The sequence below is a fragment of the Panicum virgatum genome, chromosome 8K (genome assembly GCF_016808335.1).
Source record: "Panicum virgatum strain AP13 chromosome 8K, P.virgatum_v5, whole genome shotgun sequence".
NCBI lineage: Eukaryota > Viridiplantae > Streptophyta > Magnoliopsida > Poales > Poaceae > Panicum > Panicum virgatum.
Genome location: NC_053143.1, coordinates 23,726,555 through 23,749,659, shown reverse-complemented (window position 1 = coordinate 23,749,659; position 23,105 = coordinate 23,726,555). Strand labels below are relative to the sequence as shown.

The window sequence follows — 23,105 nt, the reverse complement described above, 5'->3', positions numbered from 1 at the left end:
TAGCGCGGAGTATTTAGCAAATTGAGTAAAAAATAAATTGGAATTTGAAAAAGAAAACTAGTTTGTTTTTACTTTACCCTCTTTTGTCGTCATAGGTGTCATCTTCCTTCTTGAAGGTGTTATCATGAGGACCTCAACCTTCAGGGTTGGATCTAGGTGAAAAACAAGAACCTATGCACTGGTTCGGGCATCCTGATGTTGCTCTCCTCTTAGAGCGTCATTTGAAGTTCTTGATGGCGACACCTTGGTCAGCTTGGAGCAATATCGGTGACCAGACGGCACGGGATCATCGACGATCCTTACATCAAAATTTTCTAAGAAGACAATTATTGTGAGATTTTTGTTACTGCATGAGGATCAAAGCAAGCCTGAAGGAACGACATAGAAGAAGTTCGGAGCTTAGTTTGTCATGGTTTCTTTCCTATTTCTTGTCTTTTGTGTTTCTTGGTTAGAGTTTTGGGGTCTAAGGACTCGTGTAAGCTTCTGGCTTTGTGGCCAGATATGTTCTTTTGTGGTCGTAGATGTTCACTTGTGAATGTTCAAGACTAAAGTGTCCCCTTAATTAAAAAAAAGATATTGTGATTGAAGTCAGCCACATCCTTATTGTTGCAAAAAAATCGGTGCACATATGCTGAGTAAGAAATTGAACCAAGTTGACAAGTTTCATCATAACGAACATAACCAACTGAGATATGTTCAATTCACCTTTTTGGACTAAATTCAATCATCTTGTAAACCTTGTTGTACATTCTAAATATGTTATTTTAATATCTCGAAGAAAACTGAGCAATTTCAACCAAGTAGTTGCACTAGTGCGTTTTAAAACATTCAAAATCCATTGAAAAATAATAATATATATGTTTATAACGATTCAATACAGAAATTTGAAACATCATAAGAAAAAATGGATTTTAAGACAGGTTTGGTCCGGGCGCAGCAAGCCTATAGCCAGCCATAATGGGCCCGACCTACGGATAGAAAAGGAAACAAAATATGGTCCAGCCCAACTTTCCAAATAAATTCCAAAATAGTCCCACAAATGCATAAAAAACAACTCACCCGACAAATCCATGCTCAAATTTTCGTTCCTCTAATTTTTGTTCCCAACAAAAAAACTCCAAATTTCAGGTCGCTCCCCCGGCGTCCAACCTTCCACCACGCCAACAGTTTCCAGTAGCTTCTCCCCACACGGCGGCCGCAGCATCACCCCATGAGCCGGCCCACGGGCTCGTGGCAACACCAGGCGCAGCACCGGGGGCGCATGTGGGCCGCCTCCCCGGCCTTCCGCAGGCAGCTCGTCCTGCTCCGCTCCCTCCTCCCCCAGTCTCCTCCTCCCTCCTCGCCGCCCTCCTCCGTCGTCGGCCGCCGCTTCGCCCCCCTGTCCTCCCCCTCGGGCACCTCCGGTTCCCTCCGGGCCGCCCACGCGATGGCGGCGGCGACGGTGTACGAGGCGGACGCGGAGGCCGTCGTCCGCCGGATCACGCCGCCGCTCGACCGCGCCAGGCACAATGGCCAGGCAGGTGAGCCGCGGCCGTCCGTCCGTCTCCGTCTCCGGCTCCGCGGGCTGTGCTTGTCTGATTCTGAGCGCGCGTGTTCGGCGGATGGGTTTTGGGCGGTGGTGCCGTTGGTGCGTGCGCGCTCGGTGTTTGTAGGAATGCCCCGCCGTGGTTAGTTTGTGGTTGACGAATGGTGGCAGATCGTTTGTCGTGCTGCGAACTCGGTGGGTCGATTGTGGGGGAATTTGTAGGTAGGATGGTGTTGGTTCCAGTTTGATGGAGGAAGCTTTGGGTTATTGGGAGTAGGGTCAGCACCTGGTATCTTTGGTGAAAATTGATGTGTTTTTTTTGAAACAGTGAAAATTGGTGTTTTGGTAGGATGAATTCAGCAACTGGTAATATGGCACACAATTCAAGAATGCCGAGATTTTTTTTACAGTATGATTTTGCTTCTTATCCCCCTCATTTTTTATCAAATTTTCCTATTCCTATCTGGAATCACGAATTTTACAAAAAGTGCTTCATATGTTTACTTCTTGTATGGACATGTTGCTTATGGGTTCCAGTTAACTCTGGTGTGTTTCAAATGAAAAATTCAATTCACAAGAGCTGCTTTGGTAATATATAAATATGTTCTTTTTTTCAATTTTCTGGGAATATAGCAGTAATTGGTGGATGTCGTGAGTACACCGGCGCTCCATATTTTGCAGCTACCTCTGCCTTGAAAGTTGTTAGTATCTTCTTAATGTTTCATCTCATGAACCACACAAATACAAATATTTCACATGATGTTGTTCAGGGTGCAGATCTTTCACATGTTTTCTGCACAAAAGATGCTGCAACAGTAATTAAGAGTTATAGCCCTGAACTGATTGTACATCCGATACTGGAGGAATCATACAGTGTAAAGTAAGTTGATTTGTTTTTTGTTTCCAAGCTTATGGTACAATTATTTTAATATTCTATAGGATCTCATTCTGTAAATAACTTTCCCAGAGATGATGAAAGAGCATCTGTATCTTCTAAAATTCTCACTGAAGTTGCTAAGTGGATGGAGCGTTTTGATTGCATTGTCATTGGTCCTGGCCTTGGAAGGGACTCATTTCTTCTGGTTTGCTTGCCCACATGTCATCTTTAACAAATATTATAGATACCTGTCCTATACTCCTATTGAGTGTTATTGATTGCAACTATTTTCCTTGTTCTACTTGAACTTTCAATCCTGTAGGTTCCGTGATACTAAGTCTTGGTTTGTGTTCATTTAAGTTTTGGGCAGTCTCTTATTTGTCACTATTTTGCAATTCAATTGCCATCGATGTCTCAGTGACACATCGGGGCCCACCTGTGTCACGGACACTGGCAAATAAGTGATTAAGGGAAATTGCAATGGCAGCAAATGTTTTGACTGAAAAAAAGATTGGCTCGTCCTAAAAGGAAATACAAAAAAAGGGAAAACAGTTTAAATACCTTATTAATCATTCCAGTATGTGTGTGGATTCTAGTAATATAACATAACAAGATAGCAAGAACCTTGCGACAGAGAATACTTTCTAAAGATTAGCCAACTGTATGATATCTAACATTCTAACTTGCTGTTCAGCTTTTTGTACATGGATATCAAACGACTTAGGCAAGATTGTTTGGCATGGAAGCTACATATTTGCAGTACAAGCAAGGGATAATTTTTAACGGAACTGTTGATGAGAACTCTTTTGATTGTTTCCTTCATATTATTGATCTTTTTATTTTTCAAAAGGTTTCTGTTTGTTTAGGTTATGTGAGCATAGTCTAAATACAATGTAATAATATTGAGATATCTGTTTTCTAATGTTTGTTTCACATATCTTATTTGTAGGATTGTGTGAGTAATATTATGAAGCATGCAAGGCAGGCTAATATTCCTACTGTTGTTGATGGGGTACTAGTTGAAGGTTTTCCCCCTTGTTTGCTTTCTCTTAAGTTATTACTCTATTTTAAACTATATTAATGTGGCCTGCAGGATGGCCTTTTTCTTATAACCAATAACCTTGGTCTTGTTGAGGGCAACCCTCTTGCCATTTTAACACCAAATGTATATGAGTACAAACGTCTTGTTCAGAAGGTCCTTAACTGTGATGTAAGTGAGGAAACTGCTTCGGAGCAACTGACGGCACTTTGCCAAAAGTATGAACATAACATTTGTATAATGTTTGTTAAATGCTAGTTGTAATGTAACTAATGTTTTCTAATTCTTTTGTGCATTCAGAATTGGTGGTGTGACAATAATGCGGAAAGGAAAGGCAGATGTCATTTGTGATGGTAAAACAGGTATTGTAGACAGCTGCTTAACTAAAAGGCTACAAACGTTAGGCACAAATACCATTTCATTATTTTCACTATATTTTTATCTTGTTTTTGAAGTGACGCAAGCGAGTACTTTTGGTTCCCCAAGGCGATGTGGTGGTCAAGGGGACATCCTTTCTGGAAGGTCGGTTCTGTTCTAAGAGCTGAATGCTGGTTATACCCTTCGCCAATTATACTTTGACTTGCCTATCATATAATTGTAGTAGCAATATAAGATGCACATTGCGTCTACCGGTTTTACTTTCCAATAATTGTATTCCTGTTCATTACATAAGTTTCTTATTACTGCTATCTGAATCAAATGCAATACTACCTGTTAATGTGGCACATTTTTTCTAACATCAACAATAATACATTCTTTAATTGTCACAACATTGATGTTCACAATCATGTGATACGTGTTCTTTTTGTTGAGTGAACCTACTTGGATGTTTTCTCCTTTTGTTGCGTGAACATGCATTCTCACCCGTATGCCCTAAACACTTGACATTTAGAATTGCCTATGGTTCTTTCCTAATATGTTTGTTGGTGGCAATGTGGCAGTATTTACATCTTGGGCACAGCACTTCATCGTGTCAAATGAGCAACCTACAGAGAAGAGGTAATGTTGCATTTCTGCTTTTTGCTGTTGACTCATACTGAATCAAATTTTGCCTTCACTGTTGTGCAATGCAGAGTCAATCCTATGACACTTGGGTGCATAGCTGGCTCTCTACTGCTCAGAAAAGCTGCATCACTTGCTTTTGAGAAGAACAAGCGATCGACAGTCACCACAGACATCATTGAGTTCTTGGGCAAAAGGCCTGTATGCTTGCACCACATCTAGAATGATATGTACTTCAGTTCTCCAGTTTCATGTTCTCGACCTTTTGCCTTGCAGCTAGGAAGATATCTGCCCTGCTGAGCACTAGTTCTGGTCAGTACTTGTCATGCATGTGCAGCTCTAATAATGTTCATCCATGCGTTTTGATCCCTATATCTCCTTTACTGTGTACATGTCCGATAGGAATAGGGTGTTACCAGGCTTGGATCCAATGTTTATTGTCCAGTGTTGTTGAGAAGAACTGCAGTAAAATCAAGGAATATAGGTTTTCTGAGAATTGAGACTCTGGAAAGACTCAGAGAATACTGAACGCATGCTTAGGTAGTGCGGTGGATCTGTAGTTGTCACGCAGGGCAGGGATATCATGTTTGGGTTGGTATTCTACAAAGTACCAATGCAGTTACTTAAAACTGATGGGGTCCAATGATCGATGAGATGTCAACAACAATGCAATCCTCACATATTGACAACAGCTGTCCTTTGCTCGTCAGATATCATGATAAATTGATTATGCGCACCTACCACCTACTCTCAACATAACCCTCGCTATATATATTTTACCGTGAGAGAAGAAATAGCAGCCAGAGCAAGCTGTTATGGACCCCTCTTTTTTGTAGGAGAATTTAGCTACATAGGGAAGAATTTAGCTATATGTGGGAGATGAGCCGGACTTGAAAACTTCATTATAGGAGTGGTAGGCATTGGGACAGAGGTGACAACCCTAGGCTCATACGGGTGCTACACAAGATCCACAAGAGGTGGTTTTTCCGTATCTCCTATACGTGAAGTAAATGGGCATCGTGGTATTTTCAGATGCCCCATGAGAAAGGGCGATAACGGCAGGGTATTGTATTTTGATGAGGAGCCAAAGGCCTGCTATCGTAGTGGTAGCATCGCTGGAGGCACTCCCCAGAGGTCCTGGGTTTGATCCCCCTCAGGGGCGAATTTCAGCTCTGGGGTTAAAAAAACTCTCTCGCTTGTCTCACATCCAAAGCACTGTGGAGCCCGGCCTAACTCACAAGGCAACGGGCCCCCGTGTACGGGTGGGGCAGGGGTTCGGGGGTTTTCTTGGCCTGCTGTGAGAAGGTCATTCTACCTCTCAAACAATGCCGTGGGGGCGGTCTCACCCCCCGCAGGTCAAGTTTTTTATTTTGATGAGGAAACATAATATGATACATGTTTTCTGTTCCATTATATTGTTATTGAGATAAGGGTGTGATCCCGATCAGCAAATAATTTTATCCCACAAATCTAGCAGAAACAAAAGTGGAATTAACTCTCAGTAGCTTCACCTAGCAATATGGTAATGCAAAAAATCACGGATGCACATAAAACTTGTAGAACCAATGAAGTTCTCAGGTCCATGGAAGCACATATAAAAGTTGCATTCACTTGTACATTATTTGAATAATCCGAGGGCCTGAGATGAATTTTAAGTTAATTTTTGTATGTGGCCAGCTTGATCAATTCACTAGTACTGTAATGTTGGTGGTCCAACATTTATCTAGTCTATATACGAAAAAAATGTCCTGTGTGGCCAAGAAAAAAAAAAGTGACCGTGGAGCTCATCATGCCATAGCAATTATCTAATATCAAGCATGCCGTATTGGAGTAGCAAATCTAGTAATGCCACTTGTTTATTACATATTTACATTTGTCTGCTAATACCAAATGATTAAACATATATCGAAAAGCAAACAACCCAGATACAGATACAGAAATATTACTATAGCCACAGATTGAGCGAAGACTGCAATAATAAAACATAAAAGTTGGGCTAAGCATCAATAGCTGCGAGAAGTACTTGAGGTGCCGTATGAGTTTTAAGACCAGCATTCTACACAGGCAAAGATATTTCTGCCATTAGTTTTCAGCTTCTTGGATTGAGTACAACCCGATCCATCACTGGGCCAAGAGTGTTTTCTTCTCTAGCAGATAAATCTAGTATTTGTCCTCGGCAACCAAATACCCCCGGCAATGGTATCTCCATTTCCTTACGAATTGACAATTCTCCTCCAAACTCCAAAGCATCTGTATAAAAGAACATTTTATGGTTTCACATATGCATTCTGTGTACAAGACCATCTTATGGTTTTCACATATGCCTTGTATAGTTTCTCTATCAACATTAATAGTGTCCAAAAGTTTCTTTCCCCAATCATCATGTCTATTCGTGGCTCATACGCGTTATTGGCAGTACAAAACACGAAAAAAAATCGTTCAATTTGAACTTATATGTCAACGAGGGTTCATCTATAGTTCACTATGGACCATGAATCAGATAGCTGGTTCAGTAAGGATCACATGTCAGATAGCTGGTTCGTAAGGAAGACATATTGGACAGCTGGTTCAGTAAGGATCACAAATCTGAGATGGTGAGAATCAGGTCTACCTATGTGCATGCAAGCCAATGAAAATACTAACCTGGCACCACAAAAGCAAACCAAAAGGAACAACGCCATGTACAAACAGTGCAAATAAACCAATAGCAGCACAGAGCAGCAGAAATCAAAGCATAGAAAGTTACCTTGTAATAAAACTTGCTACAGCGAAGCTAGAATATCCCTCATTTCGTTCACAGATGTCACTTTTTCACCAGGATATATTTTCGAAATCAACTTGAGGAAAGTTGCATATTTGTCAAGAAACTCTTTCTGCAACAACCGACACATCAAGCAAGAAAAAGTTCTGTATCTCACTTAGCCATGAAGGAGATTACAAGTAGTTCCCTCATTCATTTTTCGCACATACAATTTTACAATTATGAAAAAAATATACCTTGCATTTTTCCCATAATGAAGGAAGCAATTCCTCAGCAGTCATATTCTTCTGTAGTTTTCTATACATTGCATTAATTGTCTTGTCAAGCTGTCAACCAGATAAAGTAAGAGTAAGGGACACTGCTTTATGACTAAGTTCATAAACGTAATGGATGAATATACTATGAACTCACTCCAGCTAAGCTAGACTTCAACATCTTGCGAAAATCTACCTTGGACATTCCAACTTGGAAAGGTATCTGTGTGCAGTTAGAAGTATCAAACAACGAACACTTCATACTTCAACCAATAGAACATACTGTGCACTAAGACAAGAGGGTTGGACATTCAAAATAACTAAGTGCGCAGAAAATGCAGTAGATAGGAAGCGAGGTTTAATCATGGACCAGTAGACCAAAGATTACACAGCATAGCATGGATCTCAAGCGATGGGGAGTTGATTGGTAAAAGCATCAGGAATATTTCAATGGTTGATATCCAATTGATTTTGCTTCTCAAGGCATTGTAGGCACATAATTAAGACATGGATCATAATCTGAAAAACACTATAGAACGTATTTTAATATCACCCTAACTCCAAGATGGTGCAATGGCAGCAAATTTACAAGCAAGAAATAATGCGGCTCTGATATTAGGTCACTAAATTGCATAAACTTTCAGATAGATAGAACGCAGAACCAAATCACATTCCTCACCTCTTCAGGGCTCATGTTGTACATTAGTTCCTCAATTCTTCTAGCGAACTGGAATAGTTTTTCAAAGTGCTGCAAAAGGTAAATAAGCATAAGTTCCATGGCATGCATTAACATAAACGCCTTAGTGTATACGTTGGCAAGGGGAACAGAATCAAAAGGAGTTACAGTCAACTTACAATATATATGACCAAATTGATATGACGTGAACAAGCTTGTTCATAGGCTTCACTAGCTTGATGATAATATTTAGCAAGCGTTGGCACAACATTTGCCAAATCATACAAGCTGCAGATCCAATTAATTATATCAGGTTAATTAGTTCTATGAAACACTAGGTATTCACAACTGTTATTGGTAAGATTCCAGCATTACTTGGAGCAATTTATGACCTCAGGTAATAACAAACATGGCGGATGTTGCTATTTTGGAACATTTTTTCTTGCTAAAGAAAAGGCTTCAATATTTGTATTGGAGATGAAATGTTTCACATCTCATTTTTCTTTTCTTTTTTCCTTATTCTTACATGAAGGTGTTAATTGTTTCTGCCACATGAGGCAATGGTTGTTGACCAGATTGCAAGTGACAGGTTATTGTTGGAGTATATTGAGCCCGTGTGTATAGAGGCCCATCTAGAGGCCCATGTATAGGCATTATATATACCCACCCTTCTAGGGTTGGAGGAATACAAGCCATTATTATCTCCTATAGTTATATTGAAGATGATCCAAATAACCAAGTTCTCCTTAGTGGTACATATGGACTTGTGCAGTACAGAGCTAAAGAGGAGTGGTGTCATCGTTGTCACCAACTCGTTGCCATCATTATAGGGCTGCAACCCTCAATAGAGGAACTGGTAGAATGAAGATGTGACAAAATAGAAACTTCAATTTCAATGCCATGCCCTAACTGATGGAATGTAGTTGGAAAAGGAAAAAAAAGCAAATCACTTTGAAATCGAAAAATGGTAAAATTGAGCACTTATATATTTTGAGGCAAAAGTAATAGTTGTAGCTCCGAGTGACAAAAACATACTTTTGTCCTGCAGTAATGCTGGTTGACATCTGTGGCTGCAAAGGCTAATTAATGCAGGCACCTCGGGAGATGAATGTAGCAGTGAGATGTGCGAAGGATGGTGCTGGTGGCTATGCATGCTGTGTATATTAATCACTAAGTGCTGAGATCATACGGTGAGGTGCCCAGACTGTGAAGTTGGCACATGAGGAATAAGACGGATGTGAGGTAACATGTCCTATTCTCACCACAATGGCATGTCCATGTACAATTGTTACACTGCTACGTTGATATTGACTACTTTGGTATTTTTAGTTATTTGTCTCTATAGTTGATGAGGCAACTAAAGGGTGGTTGTGGCTTTTACAATTAATTTCTAAAAATTAGGTAAATGAATAACATTATCATAGTTGCTCCACCAAAGATGCACAAAGCTATTGCCAATAGTCGGAAATTATTCTATGCAGTTTCCATAAAATAAGTTATGGATGTAGGATATAAGCATCACTATAGGGCTGCAAATGCCACAAACCAGTAGCAGAGTCATACAAATGCACACAATAAAAGAGTACCATGAAAAAAAAATTAAACCTGTGCTGAAAAGCTGCATAGTTCTCCAAAAGTACGATATCAACATATTTAGGTTCCACTTGAGCAATTTTCTCCAGTATCACAAACATAATACTCACCTGTTACAGTCACACATCTGGTTAAGTTAACAAGGAACATGGTTGGTAATATTAATGTAAGTCAAAGTAATATGAAACGGCCAACATTGGTTGCATATGCATCTGAGGTTGGTGTGTAAATTTTTAAATAACTTATAGCATTGAGTGGTCAAGCTTATAATAAGTTCATACGATTTTTGTATATGCCTGGTCAACTAGATCCCTGGATCCATTGATATATTGCTCCATACGTGCTGCAAGTTGTGAGAACCTATATAACAGAAAATAATAGAACACATTTCAGCTAAACATAGTTATATATACCATGACAGGTATGTTCAGATTTTAGAAATATCTTTTGAGAACATAACAACAGACCTGGGAATATAGGGCACAACTCCAATTTGCCGCACATTGCGCTCGTACTTCTCAATCTGGTAGCAGGCATCGTCAACAAACTGCACAGACCATGAATATGAAAGAGTAAGGAACAAATTGAAGAACTCTCCAAAGTAGAAAAAAAATGCTAGCCTATCAATAGAGTCAAACCCTGCTAAATAAAATCGTTATTCTTGTCTCCAAGTCATCAAGCAACAATTGCACATATCCTGAGACCTCTGCTTTCTGACCAGAAAGATACCGATCTGTTATTCCATGCATCGATATACAACTCAGTGGATCTAGCTTGAATGCCCAGTCAACCAATGCATAGAAGTCCTCCTGAAAAGGAACCATAGAAAACAGGTGAAGCCACAATAGTACACCCAACAATGTTGTTAATTTAGCTATTTGCTTATCCGTATTTATAGTCTACATTGCAAATTATGCGAGGAAAACTAACAAAGTCAACCTGAATACCATCAAGCAATTCCTGAAGACATTCGTTTAGCACTCCCAACTCAGCTGGATTATTACCTAGAAAAACATGAGCCGACCTTTACACCTCTCCATAAGGAAGCAAAACAATAGATCCATTGCAAGAAACACTGTTTAACTTGGGAGGTGGTGGTTTATATTACTTGTTTTGCCGATGCTTGAAGAAGCTTCTAATGTGACGGAAGAAGTACTAGTTGCTTCAGCATTAGCATCTGACTGAGAAACTGTAGAGACTTCAAAGCACATAAAATGTGCAAGGAATGAGCTCTAGTTGTAGATATTCATGAACAGAGTTAGGATATTATTAATATTATTTATGTTTCACATAAATGACACAAAGAAATACAGAACAAACCTCATCAACAAGAAGTGGGATAAAAACTGTAATCATTTTGGAGTATGCATCTGCAGGACTATCGGTAATACTTGCTGGCTGGTTTGCACCAGCAGGACCCTCAAACAATGGTGTGCTGCTCTTTGATGCTTTTGAACTATTACGTAGTTCATTAGAAAATTCACGGGACTACAAAACAAATGCTAGGCTGTTATATCAGTACATTTATTATTTTTGTGTTATTTGTAATGTTTAGCTCCAAGGAACTCTAGAACTTTGATTAACTTTTAGTATATCAGAGAAATTGAAAACAATTCCAATTACTCTCAGAACCCCACCTCACGTCGAATTAGCAAGTTCAATGAGTGGCAGTAAGCTTTCCGCAAAGGTATCATACAACTCTTGTCCAAACTCTTGAAACATAGTATAAAAGGGAGTATTAGAAAGCACAAAGTTTGACTAGCTAAAAATTATATTTTTTCATTTTCAGAAGGAAATTTTTCAAACCAAGATATCATGCAAAAACCTTGATGTGTTGTAGAAGCCGTGCATAAGTCCTGCATTTGTTCCTCATATCAGCATGGTCAGGCCTCTGCAGATGACCTCGCTGCAAGTGTTTAGGAGTATATATATGATCACAAATATCCGGGTTTTATCCCAAACTTCCATATTTGAAGATTTTGAAGTAAGATTTACCTGAGAGAAGTTTGATTTGTCATTTAGCATAGAATCAATTAAACTCGGAAAGTAATTCCTCAAAAATTCTGAAGCCCTCCGAACAAATGTGCATTTAAGAAGAACAAATTCTGCACGTTTTTCTCTAACCTTTATAATTTTTGCCAAATAAGATAAAAATTTGTTAAGCCATAACTTTATTTCAATAATGATGAGAAATTGCATATAAAAAGCCCATTATGGAAACGTCTATAGCCATGGATTGATTGACAAAATTTCATTTCAATAGAAAGTAGCAAAATGAATAGAAACCAACATTTGAAGATCATGAAGGCAAGAGATATTTGACTTCTGAGTTCCAATTTAATCAAATTTCAAAAATATTTTTAATATGGGGTACGCTTCCTCACTGCAGTGTTCTAAGCAGCTTCCTGTTTTTCTCTGTTTTCTACAGAGTTTTTGTTTTGTACAGTTTTAACTCATTGTAGGCTCCCTAGGTAATTGGTTATAAACTCTCCTTTACTCAATGTAAATTGGCACCTTCTTGTGCCAATTTTGTTCAAAAGAAAAGGTAAAACAACAACTGTTGCTGGCACTCTTTTTGTAAGATATATTTAATTAAACACAATTACTTTAATCTTCCATATGAAACAATTTTAGTTGTCTGTGAAAAATGGTCTTTTCTCTGTTGAATCTATTTATCTTCCCATGTTGCTAGAAGTCCTTCAAATGGTACCGAAGTAGCATATTAATACTTATCTGATAAAGAATAAGTTAATCTCAATTGATTTGGATGCTAAAGGAAAAGCTCAATCATGTAAACCTCCAATAGGAAAAAAAAAGATGATGTTATGAGGATAGAGGACATACAGCACGTAATTTTACATAGATTGGATCTAGATTGGACGCTTCTAGGTTCTTTATAGCAAGGGTTAGCCAGTCACAGGCTTCGATGTTCTTAATCATATTTCCCTCATCAAATGATCCTCCAGTTAATGATGCCTCATACTGCAATATGATCAATGGTATCAGGAATTTCAGTGTTATGTTAACATAAATATTATTATAGGAAAAATAATTAATAGGTTAATAGAATGCACACTTCAGGTGGAATCTGAAGGAGCTCAAGCAATTTGTCAAGCTCATCAATCAAAGCCACATTACTATCAGATTGCAACTCCAGCCTGTTATTACGCCATTCTATCTGCAAAACCACAAGGTATATGCGTTTGTAATATTATTTTTTAAGAAAAGTAAATTGACAATTTTAAAAATAATGTTGAGTTTCCATAACAAAAGTCAGTGGTTTAATAATGTAATCATGACCATGCATGAACTCAGTATGTTTAATTTACAATGATGTAATATCCTATGCTGAGCTCATGGAATAGTTTGGAAGCTTGAGTGATCAGACTTAGAAAGATCTGATCAGTGAGACAGTTTCTGAATTCAGTTTCTGACAAATAGGACATATTTATGTAATTGATTACATAGAAAAGGAACTAAAAGACTCAAATATACACAATGGCCGAACAAATATACCCCAAGACCCTGAATTGCTTAATAGTGAACCCCAGTCTACTTGGACAGTTCTACACAACAACTGTAGTAACTCTCTTCCAAGCTTATCGCCCTTGCTTCCTCAAAAGGTAATACTCATAGTGCTACACATTTTGATCCTCAAGTATTAGATACAATATGCAACTGCCACTAATTATGACCTACCAATATGAAACCATAACCTCAGTTCAAAAAAAAAATGAAACCATAACCACCATTATTGCAGAGACTAACTAGGCACCATTAAAGTTAGACTTGTGTGATGCATTATGATATTGCATAATCACCTTCTACAACCCTGATGTTTATAATAAATTAGATTTTAAAATTTATAGTTACCTGTAATTGAAGGGAAAATATATTACAGATCCTAAACATTAAAAAATGGCACCGATACTTCATCAGTAGGGAACACTTCAGTGTAAATTTTGACAACCGATGTTAACTACCGTATGAGCTGCAAGCCCGTGACAAACAATTCAAATATTGTTTCATTGAACTCTTATTGGGCTTCTTTTGATCAGACAACCCTAGAGTACATGTTTTCAGACCGATCAGGCACTAGAAGAGAAAATATTTTCCTCATAACAACTAGGAAATATGATTGGCATATATATTAGTAAAGGTGAAAAAAAAACATACAGATTGTATATCCTCCCTCATATGCCTCAGCTTTATATTGAAAATCCCTAGCCATTCATCCATATCTTCAACACATACACTGGCTATTTCTAAACCTTGCAATACCTGCAGGAAAAAGATACACCAGTAATGTATTGGAATTCTCTTCAAGAATAAACAATTGTATAACCAGTAAAATATTTATTAGAAAGATGAAAATTTACAGTCAAGATATTCAGAAAAAACCTACCAAAGGTAAATAGTTTGTCATATCATCGGCAATCAATTCAAGTTTAATATTTCATCATGATGCTGTACAGTATTGCAACTGCAGATTTGAGAAAATAGAAGAACATAGGGAATCTGAACAAAAAATAAATGGATGTGAAACCAGAGACTCCAGCTTATGCAAGGCAATGCCAATACTCAAGGCCCAGGGTAGATGAGGACGTCTCAACAATTCTTTTCACACATTGCAATGTGTTCGACTCTAATGATGCAATCTAATAACTTGATGTGACTTCGTATAATTCTATCTATACATGCTAATATATCTTGGAGATAAAGTTTTTTTTCTCAAACGCGCAGAAATCTTGGAGATAAAGTTCCAACCTAATTAACGTGAAGGTACCTACAATCTATGTTTTTAAAGCGGTAAGGCGAGGCGAGGCGATCCACCACCGCCTTATCGCCTAGGCGACGCCTAGGTGGGCTAAGGCGAGACCTTAAGCAAGGCGAGCCACCACCGCCTTGTCGCCTAGGCGACGCCTTGAAAACAGAGCCTACAATGTGAACCTAACCGAAGAGATATTCTAACAAACTACTCGATGAGTGGGTGATGTATTGCTGCTTCTTTGATGCTCTATGAGAGCATACAAGGAGGATAATTTCTGATGTGTTAAGACATATTATTTCTCTTTATATATTTTTTCAGCAGTGTATGCTAATCTGAAATGGGTAAGGGCACATAGTTCTTAAGGCGTTGAGGCGAGGTGTGGCGCCCTACCTCCTCTGGACGCCTAGGCGAGGCGAGGCGACGCCATACACCAACGTAAAAGCAGCATATTAGCAGTATAATTAGCAATATAGGGGAAAACAAATGAGAAAAGAAAAAAGAAAAGGGAGAAAAGGGCAAGGAGAAGGTAAGGCCCAGCCCACTAACAAGCCCATGACCACCTCATCTGTATTTACCCCATCCTCCCCGTAACCCTACAACCAAAACTGCCGCCGCCTCTCCCTCGCAACAGCGCCGCTCCTCTCTTCCTCGCAGCAGCGCCGCTCCTCTCTTCCTCCCTCGCAGCAGTGCCGCCGCCTCTCCCTTCCGCCCCGCATGCCTCTCCTCCCTTCCGCCGGCGCTCCCCTACACATCGACTGCAGCCGCAGCAGACCCGTGCAGCAACGAACCCCGGCATCCCCTCCAGCTGCTCAAATGGAGCACCGCAGCCGCTCCCCCTTCAAGTCCTCGCACCTCCCCAGTTTCTTGGGGGCCAGATCTCGCCGGCGCCGGTGCCGTCGAGGATGAGGAAGGCGGAGGTCGTCACCTGCTAGTTCTGGTAACCTTCTTGCTCCTCCTTTCATCTCTCGGCCGCTCCTTCCCCTTGCTCTTCCTCTCTTCTGGCTGGGCGTCGGCGACGCCTTGGCCTCCCTGAGCGCCTTGACGCCTTGGCGTCGCCTAGGCGACGCCTTAAGAACCATGTAAGGGCATCCAAATTCACTTGAAACATTACAAGTTAAAAGCTACAATGTAAGGTCAATCAATGGCTAGATATGAATCATACCCATTACCATGTTAACAGACCTTACATCTATTTCACTCTCAAGCCATTCATGCCAAATTATCTTAAGAGCTTTCTCTTCTCATGAGAGAAGGAAAATTGGTCATTACAAACATTTAAATGTACCATAAACAATTGAGTTCATTTTTCCATAAAGAGGTATCCTGTAGATATATAAAAGTAAACAGTTCATCTTAAGAGTTACAGCTAAATGTCTATAAATTTATAAAATTCATACAAACTTTGAAAAGTATCAAAATAATTGTGTCTGTTTCCCATGAAGAGGTATCCTATAGGTACATAGAAGTAAAACATTTAACTGAAGAGTTACAGCTAAATGCCCCCAAAATTTATATTTATATGGATGTAGAAAATGGTGATCCCAAATTTTATATGCTTAAATTAGAAGCAGGATCATCAATTTCATAATTTTTGACGGCTAGGAAAAAGACATTTACAAGTTCAGGAGAGTGCATACCTCTTCTACAACAGATTCAGTTTCCATCAGGGCATAAACATTTGCAGATTCTAGAGCTACAAGTTCACGCTTCATTCTTTCAGAAAACGCCTCTGCTTCACCAATGGCCATAACATAACTGCAAAAGAAAAACAATGCTAGCTGCACCGGTTATAACGTAAAGCAAACAAATACCCTAGGAAGATAAGGAATCCATTTGTACTCATGCCTAAATGAAATGATTGCACGGACGTAATACCAATTGTGACTAACTAAAATTTCATGGAACAATGAGCTAACATGATACGTGGGGCACATTAATGTATTAGTTGAAGTGTATCCAATCAATTGGCACATGCTAGATAATCAGAAATCTGCAAGCACAGAAGGTGGCATGCCAAGTTCACATTGAGTAACTAAACTTACTTGCTAAGAAGGGCCTCGATGTCCTCCTCTTCTGCCTGAGAAACAAGGTCCTTCTCAACGGTAACATTTGATTCAGCCTCTAAAACCACTGATTCGACAGGCCCATCTTTGTTGGTCACTTGTGTAACCTTTGTTGTAGTGTTCTCCTGAAATATATGCAAAAATAAACATATGGGAATCAAACATGTAGATCACAGGCACACTAGCCTCCCAAGTATTTAGCAATTTGAACTCCAATGGAATCTAAAGAAATCCTGGATAATCCTGCATGTCTCCATGCACTGCTGCTGCAGAAAATGTGATAAACAATACCTTTTTGCACAAAAGACTACAAGAGGCGTAAATGCCACTATGACAAGGCCAACAGGCTTTGTCTGGGCGACTGGGCCAATACAGCAATTCTTTCCATGAATCATTTCGTCGAACAACTTCTAGGCGGCAACCTGCGTCGATGGCAAGCGACCTATGAGGGCGGGCCGATTCATCTCTCCTCCAGTAGTTCCTGGGCTACGTTGAAGGGGCCAGGCAACGGCTGCGGGCGCCATGGGATTGCACTACCCCAACAGTCAGCGGCCGCCGCCTGGAGCTTGGCGCGCGAGTTCGCGACGCTGGTGTTAGTGACGACGGTGGGTCGGTGGCGGCGAGTGCGATGCGCGGCGGGCACCGGTGGATGTGGCGGCTCTGCGACCCATGCTGCGGCCTCCCGCTGCTGCCGCTGCACTTGTCTGCGCGACCACGCCGCGCTCGCCGCGCAGGACAAGGCAACGGGGATGGTGACGTGCGTGGTGTGGGTTAATGTATAAATTATTTTTCACAAGCATGATATATATTTTAGTAGTTGAGGAGTTGAAATTTGACATACGGTTCACTATCATACTCATAATATCACTTTTATAGGCTCATGTATTAGTCGGATATGTACTTATTTACGTCATGACGATAGCCACCAAATCGGCTAGTTTCAAGAAGCATTTCTCATTCTGGCCTTGTTTAGTTTTTTTTAAAAAAAATTCTACAATACCCATCACATCAAATTTTTAGACACATGCATGGAGCGTTAAATATAGTTAAAAAAATGACTAATTACATAGTATAACTGTTTCATACGAGATGAATTTTTTAAACCTAATTAGTCCATAATTAGATATTAATTGTCAAATAACAAACAAAATGTGCTACAGGACCAAAATCCAAACTTTTTCGATAACTAAACACAGCCCTAGTTCATGAGATCCTTCCATAGCTAAAATTTTGTGGGCCTTGCCATCCTTGAAGGCAAAGTCCTTTCTTCTTGCTCTCCAACTCACTTCAATTTATTTTCTTAAATTGTACCGTGTAGTATTTTTTCAAAGACTGTTCATGAAACTACAAGACGATCGGAAAAGTTTCATGTTCAAAGTTTTCTTAAGAGTCTTTTGTGTAAAGTTAAAAAGAAAATTTACAAACTTTTCATTGTATTGTTTACTGGAAAACCTTTTACGATACAATCTCTTTCGTAAAATAATTTAAGTTTCATTTAATTTTTTAATTTGTAAAGCATACTCTCTTTGTGGGATAAGCTCCGTGCCTAAGCAGATTGCGAACTGTTGGCGGTCATAAAACCAAAATAAGAAGGAAGTTATAGAGGATGAACCAATAGGATTTCTAGGACAAGGAGCATTTAAAAGTGAATAGAATTATCGACATTTGTTGATGTCAACCGCCTATTGTAAGCTGGTCACCGCCTCTCGTAGGAAAGAGGTGACATTTGTTGATATCAACCGCCTATCCTAGGAAACAGGTGGAGCGTGATGCCCATGAAGGTTTATAACAATATCTTGTGATGATAAGATTTGGTGTATTTACCAATAATCGTTTTTCTTCTTCTAGAAATAATTACCAATTGTGAAATCACATTCCAACCAAATGCAGGGGTATTTGGATCAAGTACTAATACCCCAAAGTGCTAAAGTTTAGCACTAGCTCATCCAAATACTAGGATAAGCTAAACTTTAGCCAATGCAAGATCCAAAAAATTTTAGAAGGGATATGAGTGTTAATAGGTGCTAAAGTTTAGCACTAACTTTAGCTCATCCAAACAGACCTGCAGTCATCCAATTAATTGATGTCCCATATACCAGGTGGCAATAGAGGAAGTATGTATGATATTTGAGTTAAATCAAATAGTAGTAAGCATGGGCGGATCCAAAGAGTGAGCCGGCTGGTGGCCCACGACCTACCCTAAGAATGGGTCCAATAAACAACTACACAGTACATAGGGATTTTGGCCCGAGATGAAGTATTGTAGAGTTCTGACTTCAAATTTGTCATTGTTCGTATCTATTTAGATGGGTACGAAATAGGAATAAGGGATGTTATAATGTAAGATGATATTCAAAAGAATTTATCTTGTTAGATCACCCTAACATTCAAAGATGAGAACTTTGAGCATATCATCAAACCAATGTACGACGATGACGACGAACAGCATGGCCAAATTTATCACACCAATTTCGTCATTGTGACCAAACAGTCAAGAAAAGACATGTACGGGCAACGCCTAATAATGATTAATTAATTAACTGATACAGACCTTTGCCCAGATAGCCATCTCGACGACATCCATGCCGACCACTTTGGGGATGCTACCCAAGTGCTCTTTGCAAATGTTGAGGATGCACATCAGCAGACGGTTCCTGAAACAGATAACACAGCATATTCACGATCCTGAGCAGATCGATATCACACACAGATACAGGACAGGTCAGGAACCGGGCGTGATGGCAATACGGCATCACCTGTCCTCTTTGTTGCGCATGGTCCATTGCGGAGGCGCGACGCTCTGGCTCCTCAGGTTGTCAAACCCCTGGCCAGATTTTCAGAAAGCACAGCAGCCGATTTGTCATGATTTGGGAAATATTTGTATTGAAAAATTTTATGCTTCACTTACAAGCCATTTTTTGCAAGCTAACCAGTTCTTTGTAATAACTCTATAATTCAAATCTTTCAATTATACTGTGGATCCATTGATCTTGTATTATGAGAGCGGCCGAGAACGGCATGTATATACCAAGAGGAAGGTGCAGCCGCTGGGATCGTTTTGGACGACCTCGATCTTGGAGAGATGCTTGATCTTGTACACCTTTGCTGGCTGATAATGCGCGCTATCAGAATTGGATCACTCATCCACATCTGTAACTGTCCAATCTAGAGAAACAATCCGAAAGTACAGGACACATTGAGAAAGGAAGAAGAAAGATCACCTCGAGGACGCCGCCATTGGAGTACTTGAGCACCCGCATGAACGCCTTGGTCTTCTGCCCTTTTTGCTTGGCTGCGCCATCAACGGGTGGAGAAGTAGGGCGGTCAGGAAACGAGCCCATGAGCGCGCACGGATGGAGCACAGGAGAAGCGATAGAGAAGGGATACTGAATTACTGACTGGTGATGGCGAGGACGCGGGGCTTGGCCATGTGGCGGGAGGTGAGCTTGCCGGCCTTGCCCCAGCCGCCGCGGCCCTTGGCGACGCGCATGGCCATCACCACCTTGTCCCGGTCACCCTTCGCTAGGATCCCGGCCTCGCAAACCCGCTTCAGCTCCATGTCGTCCGCGCTCGACCGCGCCATGGTGCCGGTGCCACCGCCGCCGCCGGCCGCTCGGCCTCAACGTGTGGACGGAGGATGGACGTATCCTTAACTGCCTCGCCACCGGCGACGCTCCTGCCGGCTCCAGGTGGATTCAATCAAACTGGGCTGTTGCAGGCAAAGCAGTGGGGCTGCGATGGAGAGAATGAGATCGGGATCAGCGGGAGAGACATACCAAAACTCTTGGTTTGCCATTGCTAGCCCTCAAAATCTGCATTGGTTTTTCCTTTCTTTTTTTTTTCTCTCCCCCCGGTAACTGACGAACCGCTCGTTCGCTGCATGCGCCGGGCCTTGCCCGATTCCTCCTCTCTATCTCTTCTCTATTTCGGGAACCATTTGATTTGAGCCACCATTCAAGGAGGGAGAGAACTGGAGTGAGACTACGAGTAAAACAAAGGAGGTAGTGGTGGTGACATGCAAGCAGTTTTTTTTTTTGAGGAACGAGAGCTTTCATTCATTAAACAGAAGGATTACAATCACTCTGCAAAGAGGATAACAGAAAGCTAGGAGGGTGATCCTGCCATAAAAGGCTAGGCCTAGACTGAGACGCCTGCTTAGCACAGAGATGGGCAACATTATTGGCCGATCTCTTTACATGAGCAAAATAGAAGGAAGTAAGCGACTGCACCATCTCCTCTATATCCTGTAGAATAACAGCAATCTCCAATAGTTGTTGCCGACGCGAATTCCACAGAGAACAAGCTGCAGCGAGTCCGTCTCCATGATCATATCTCTGATCTCCATGTTAAGGGCCAAGCGTAGGCCATTGCGGCACGCTTCAGCTTCTGTCACCAGGACTGAAGATGTAGAAGGCAGCCATCTAGCTGAAGCGGCGAGAAATGAACCATCAAAAGTTCTCAACACAGTGCCCGTTGATCCTTTATTTCATTTCTGCTGCTTGAAAACCACCATCACAGTTGAGCTTCACTACACCTTCTGGTGGGGGTTGCCAGTTATCTGCCCTGGTGGTTGGCCCTCTCCGAGTATTTTGCTGCGCTATCAGCAGGTGATAACATGCATCCATTGCCCATTCAATCGCAAATGCAGGGTCAATTGGTTTCTTCCCATGATGGTAGTCATTGCGTGTGTTCCAAAGCGACCACATGCCACATAGAAGAACTATTTGTCACTCTCTCGGCACCATGTATCATCCAACAGATCCTCCGGCTAAGTCCTCGATCGTAGCCTCGGGAGTTTAATCCCCTCCAAATCTTTCAGTTTTGCCCAGAAAGCTTGAGCAAGAGAGCACTCGACCAGAGCGTGATATGTCGTTTCCTCAGATGCCCCACAAATACTGCAATGTGCAAGCGGATCAACATGTCTCCGGCGAAGATTAGCCCGACATGGGATGTAGTCATTCAACACCAGCCCAATCAGCGCAAACAACCAGCAGATTTTTCTAAATTTCTTTCACGTTTTGGACCTGCAGAAACAAGTTAAAAATCCACTGCCGGCTGACGATACAAATTGGCATCATTGTATAAAATATTCGATTTAGAGTTTCGATAAGAAAGTCATGACATGGGAAGACATCCGAGGAAAACATGCCACACTAGTCAGACTGGTTTATGAAGTGGTCATACTTGTTTGAGCTGTGTAATCTGAGTTGGGAGTTGCATTTAATGTGAGATTTGTATTAGTTTCGAATTCTAATGAGATCATTAGTGGAAATCGCAGCTTCGGTGACAAACTAGATTTGTTACTGTATAACCCAAATTCGTAATAAAGAAAGTTCCGTGACGAATTTCACTTTGTCAAAAAACAAAGCATCAGTTTGTTTTCCCATGACGAAACGGCTGCACACGTGACAAAATTGTTTTTGTTGCGATGAACAAACTTTCATCATGGAAATCATTTTTGGACGCATCATTGAAACATCACAGGACACCCGGATCCACCTATACATGTCTGCGCTGGCATACACGTCCGCGCTGGCAGGTGCCATGATGTGGCCAGGACACGCTGGCACTCCACGTGGCTTCATCCATAATGGCAGGCGACATGTCAGGCAGCACATCTCGCAAAGAGGATTGCAACGTGGCGAGCTAGTACAAGGCCACGAGGTGAGACGAGCGAAGGCCACGTGTCATTTTTCCCGTGTCTCCACGTGCCCTTTCTCGGTTCGCCCATGTATCTGTCTCTCGGTGAGTCACGTGTCGTTTATTTAGTCCATGTGTCGTGTGCCTATTGGTCCACATGTCTTTTAAGGAGCTGTGGCAGAACCACATAAATTAATCCGGCAAGTGCGACGACCAATGCCACAAGGGCAAACTGATCTGCCCCGCACTCCAAATGGAGTAATATGACAGGACGTCAGATAAAATCCCGATTAAACCACTTGAACATTTCGATCGAACCCAAATCTTGCATACAACTCACTCGAAGGCGAGTCTAGAGGGTACAACATTTCACAAATTTTTACATTACACATTCTGGAAAGGAAATTATAATACAAACTGTTTGAAACAGCATTTTAGAGTTTAACAGCAGCGGAAGCCCGTACATGACTAACGTCGACATGGATGTCACGATAACTAACGTCGACATGGATGTCCCGATGAAGCCCATACATGACATCAACTTGTAGCATCAGCGTTGGTCGGGGATGCATCCCACTCTACGGACCAACCAGGAGGAAGAGCACAAGGCCAACTCAAACTAGCGGCCATATCTTCAAATGACAAACATGAAAACAAAGTCATTAGCAAAGCTGAGTATACTAATACTCAACAAGGCTTTCCCGATTTTGGGATATACTCAGCAAGACTAACCTGACTTGCAAGGCTTTTTGGCAAGGAGAGTTTATTTTGCCAAAAAGCATCAAAGAGTATGTCCTTATTTTTAGATTTTAGCTTTCAAACTTCTAGTTCATTTAACCATTCTACGTGAGCAACTATTTCTGATCAAACAAGTTACAAACAATTTACTCATCCATCCATGTTC

At 40.9% G+C, this 23,105-nt stretch overlaps 2 protein-coding genes across 5 annotated transcripts; one reads left to right on the top strand and one right to left on the bottom strand.

Annotated features, from left to right (window-relative positions):
- The first annotated feature begins 1,144 nt into the window (after positions 1–1,144).
- LOC120644253 (ATP-dependent (S)-NAD(P)H-hydrate dehydratase-like) lies at positions 1,145–5,134 on the top strand. 4 transcript variants are annotated; one of them, XM_039920837.1, is made up of 11 exons: positions 1,149–1,520; positions 2,150–2,226; positions 2,296–2,405; positions 2,493–2,607; positions 3,352–3,414; positions 3,496–3,659; positions 3,742–3,803; positions 3,894–3,963; positions 4,375–4,440; positions 4,515–4,640; positions 4,720–5,134. In XM_039920837.1, the coding sequence occupies exons 1-11, from the start codon at positions 1,211–1,213 to the stop codon at positions 4,721–4,723; spliced, it is 1,167 nt and encodes a 388-aa protein (XP_039776771.1). In that variant the 5' UTR covers positions 1,149–1,210; the 3' UTR covers positions 4,724–5,134. The 4 variants fall into 4 exon arrangements, 3 of the variants coding, with proteins under 3 accessions (XP_039776773.1, XP_039776771.1, XP_039776772.1); XR_005663542.1 differs by having other exon boundaries at positions 1,150–1,520; positions 3,897–3,963; positions 4,383–4,440; XM_039920838.1 differs by having other exon boundaries at positions 1,153–1,520; positions 3,897–3,963.
- Positions 5,135–6,227: 1,093 nt separating this feature from the next.
- LOC120644252 (exocyst complex component SEC3A-like) lies at positions 6,228–20,144 on the bottom strand. The gene is made up of 26 exons (XM_039920834.1): positions 19,961–20,144; positions 19,783–19,853; positions 19,590–19,670; positions 19,318–19,385; positions 19,113–19,215; positions 16,541–16,686; positions 16,136–16,253; positions 13,904–14,008; positions 12,804–12,905; positions 12,572–12,709; positions 11,723–11,851; positions 11,553–11,633; positions 11,365–11,439; positions 11,048–11,215; positions 10,836–10,959; positions 10,667–10,731; positions 10,366–10,536; positions 10,195–10,274; positions 10,009–10,087; positions 9,740–9,837; positions 8,314–8,422; positions 8,138–8,206; positions 7,616–7,681; positions 7,441–7,530; positions 7,190–7,316; positions 6,228–6,693 (listed from the first exon to the last, which is right to left on the bottom strand). Exons 1-25 carry the CDS (start codon positions 20,142–20,144, stop codon positions 7,206–7,208), a joined length of 2,631 nt encoding a protein of 876 aa, XP_039776768.1. The 3' UTR covers positions 6,228–6,693; positions 7,190–7,205.
- Between the last annotated feature and the right edge of the window lie 2,961 nt (positions 20,145–23,105).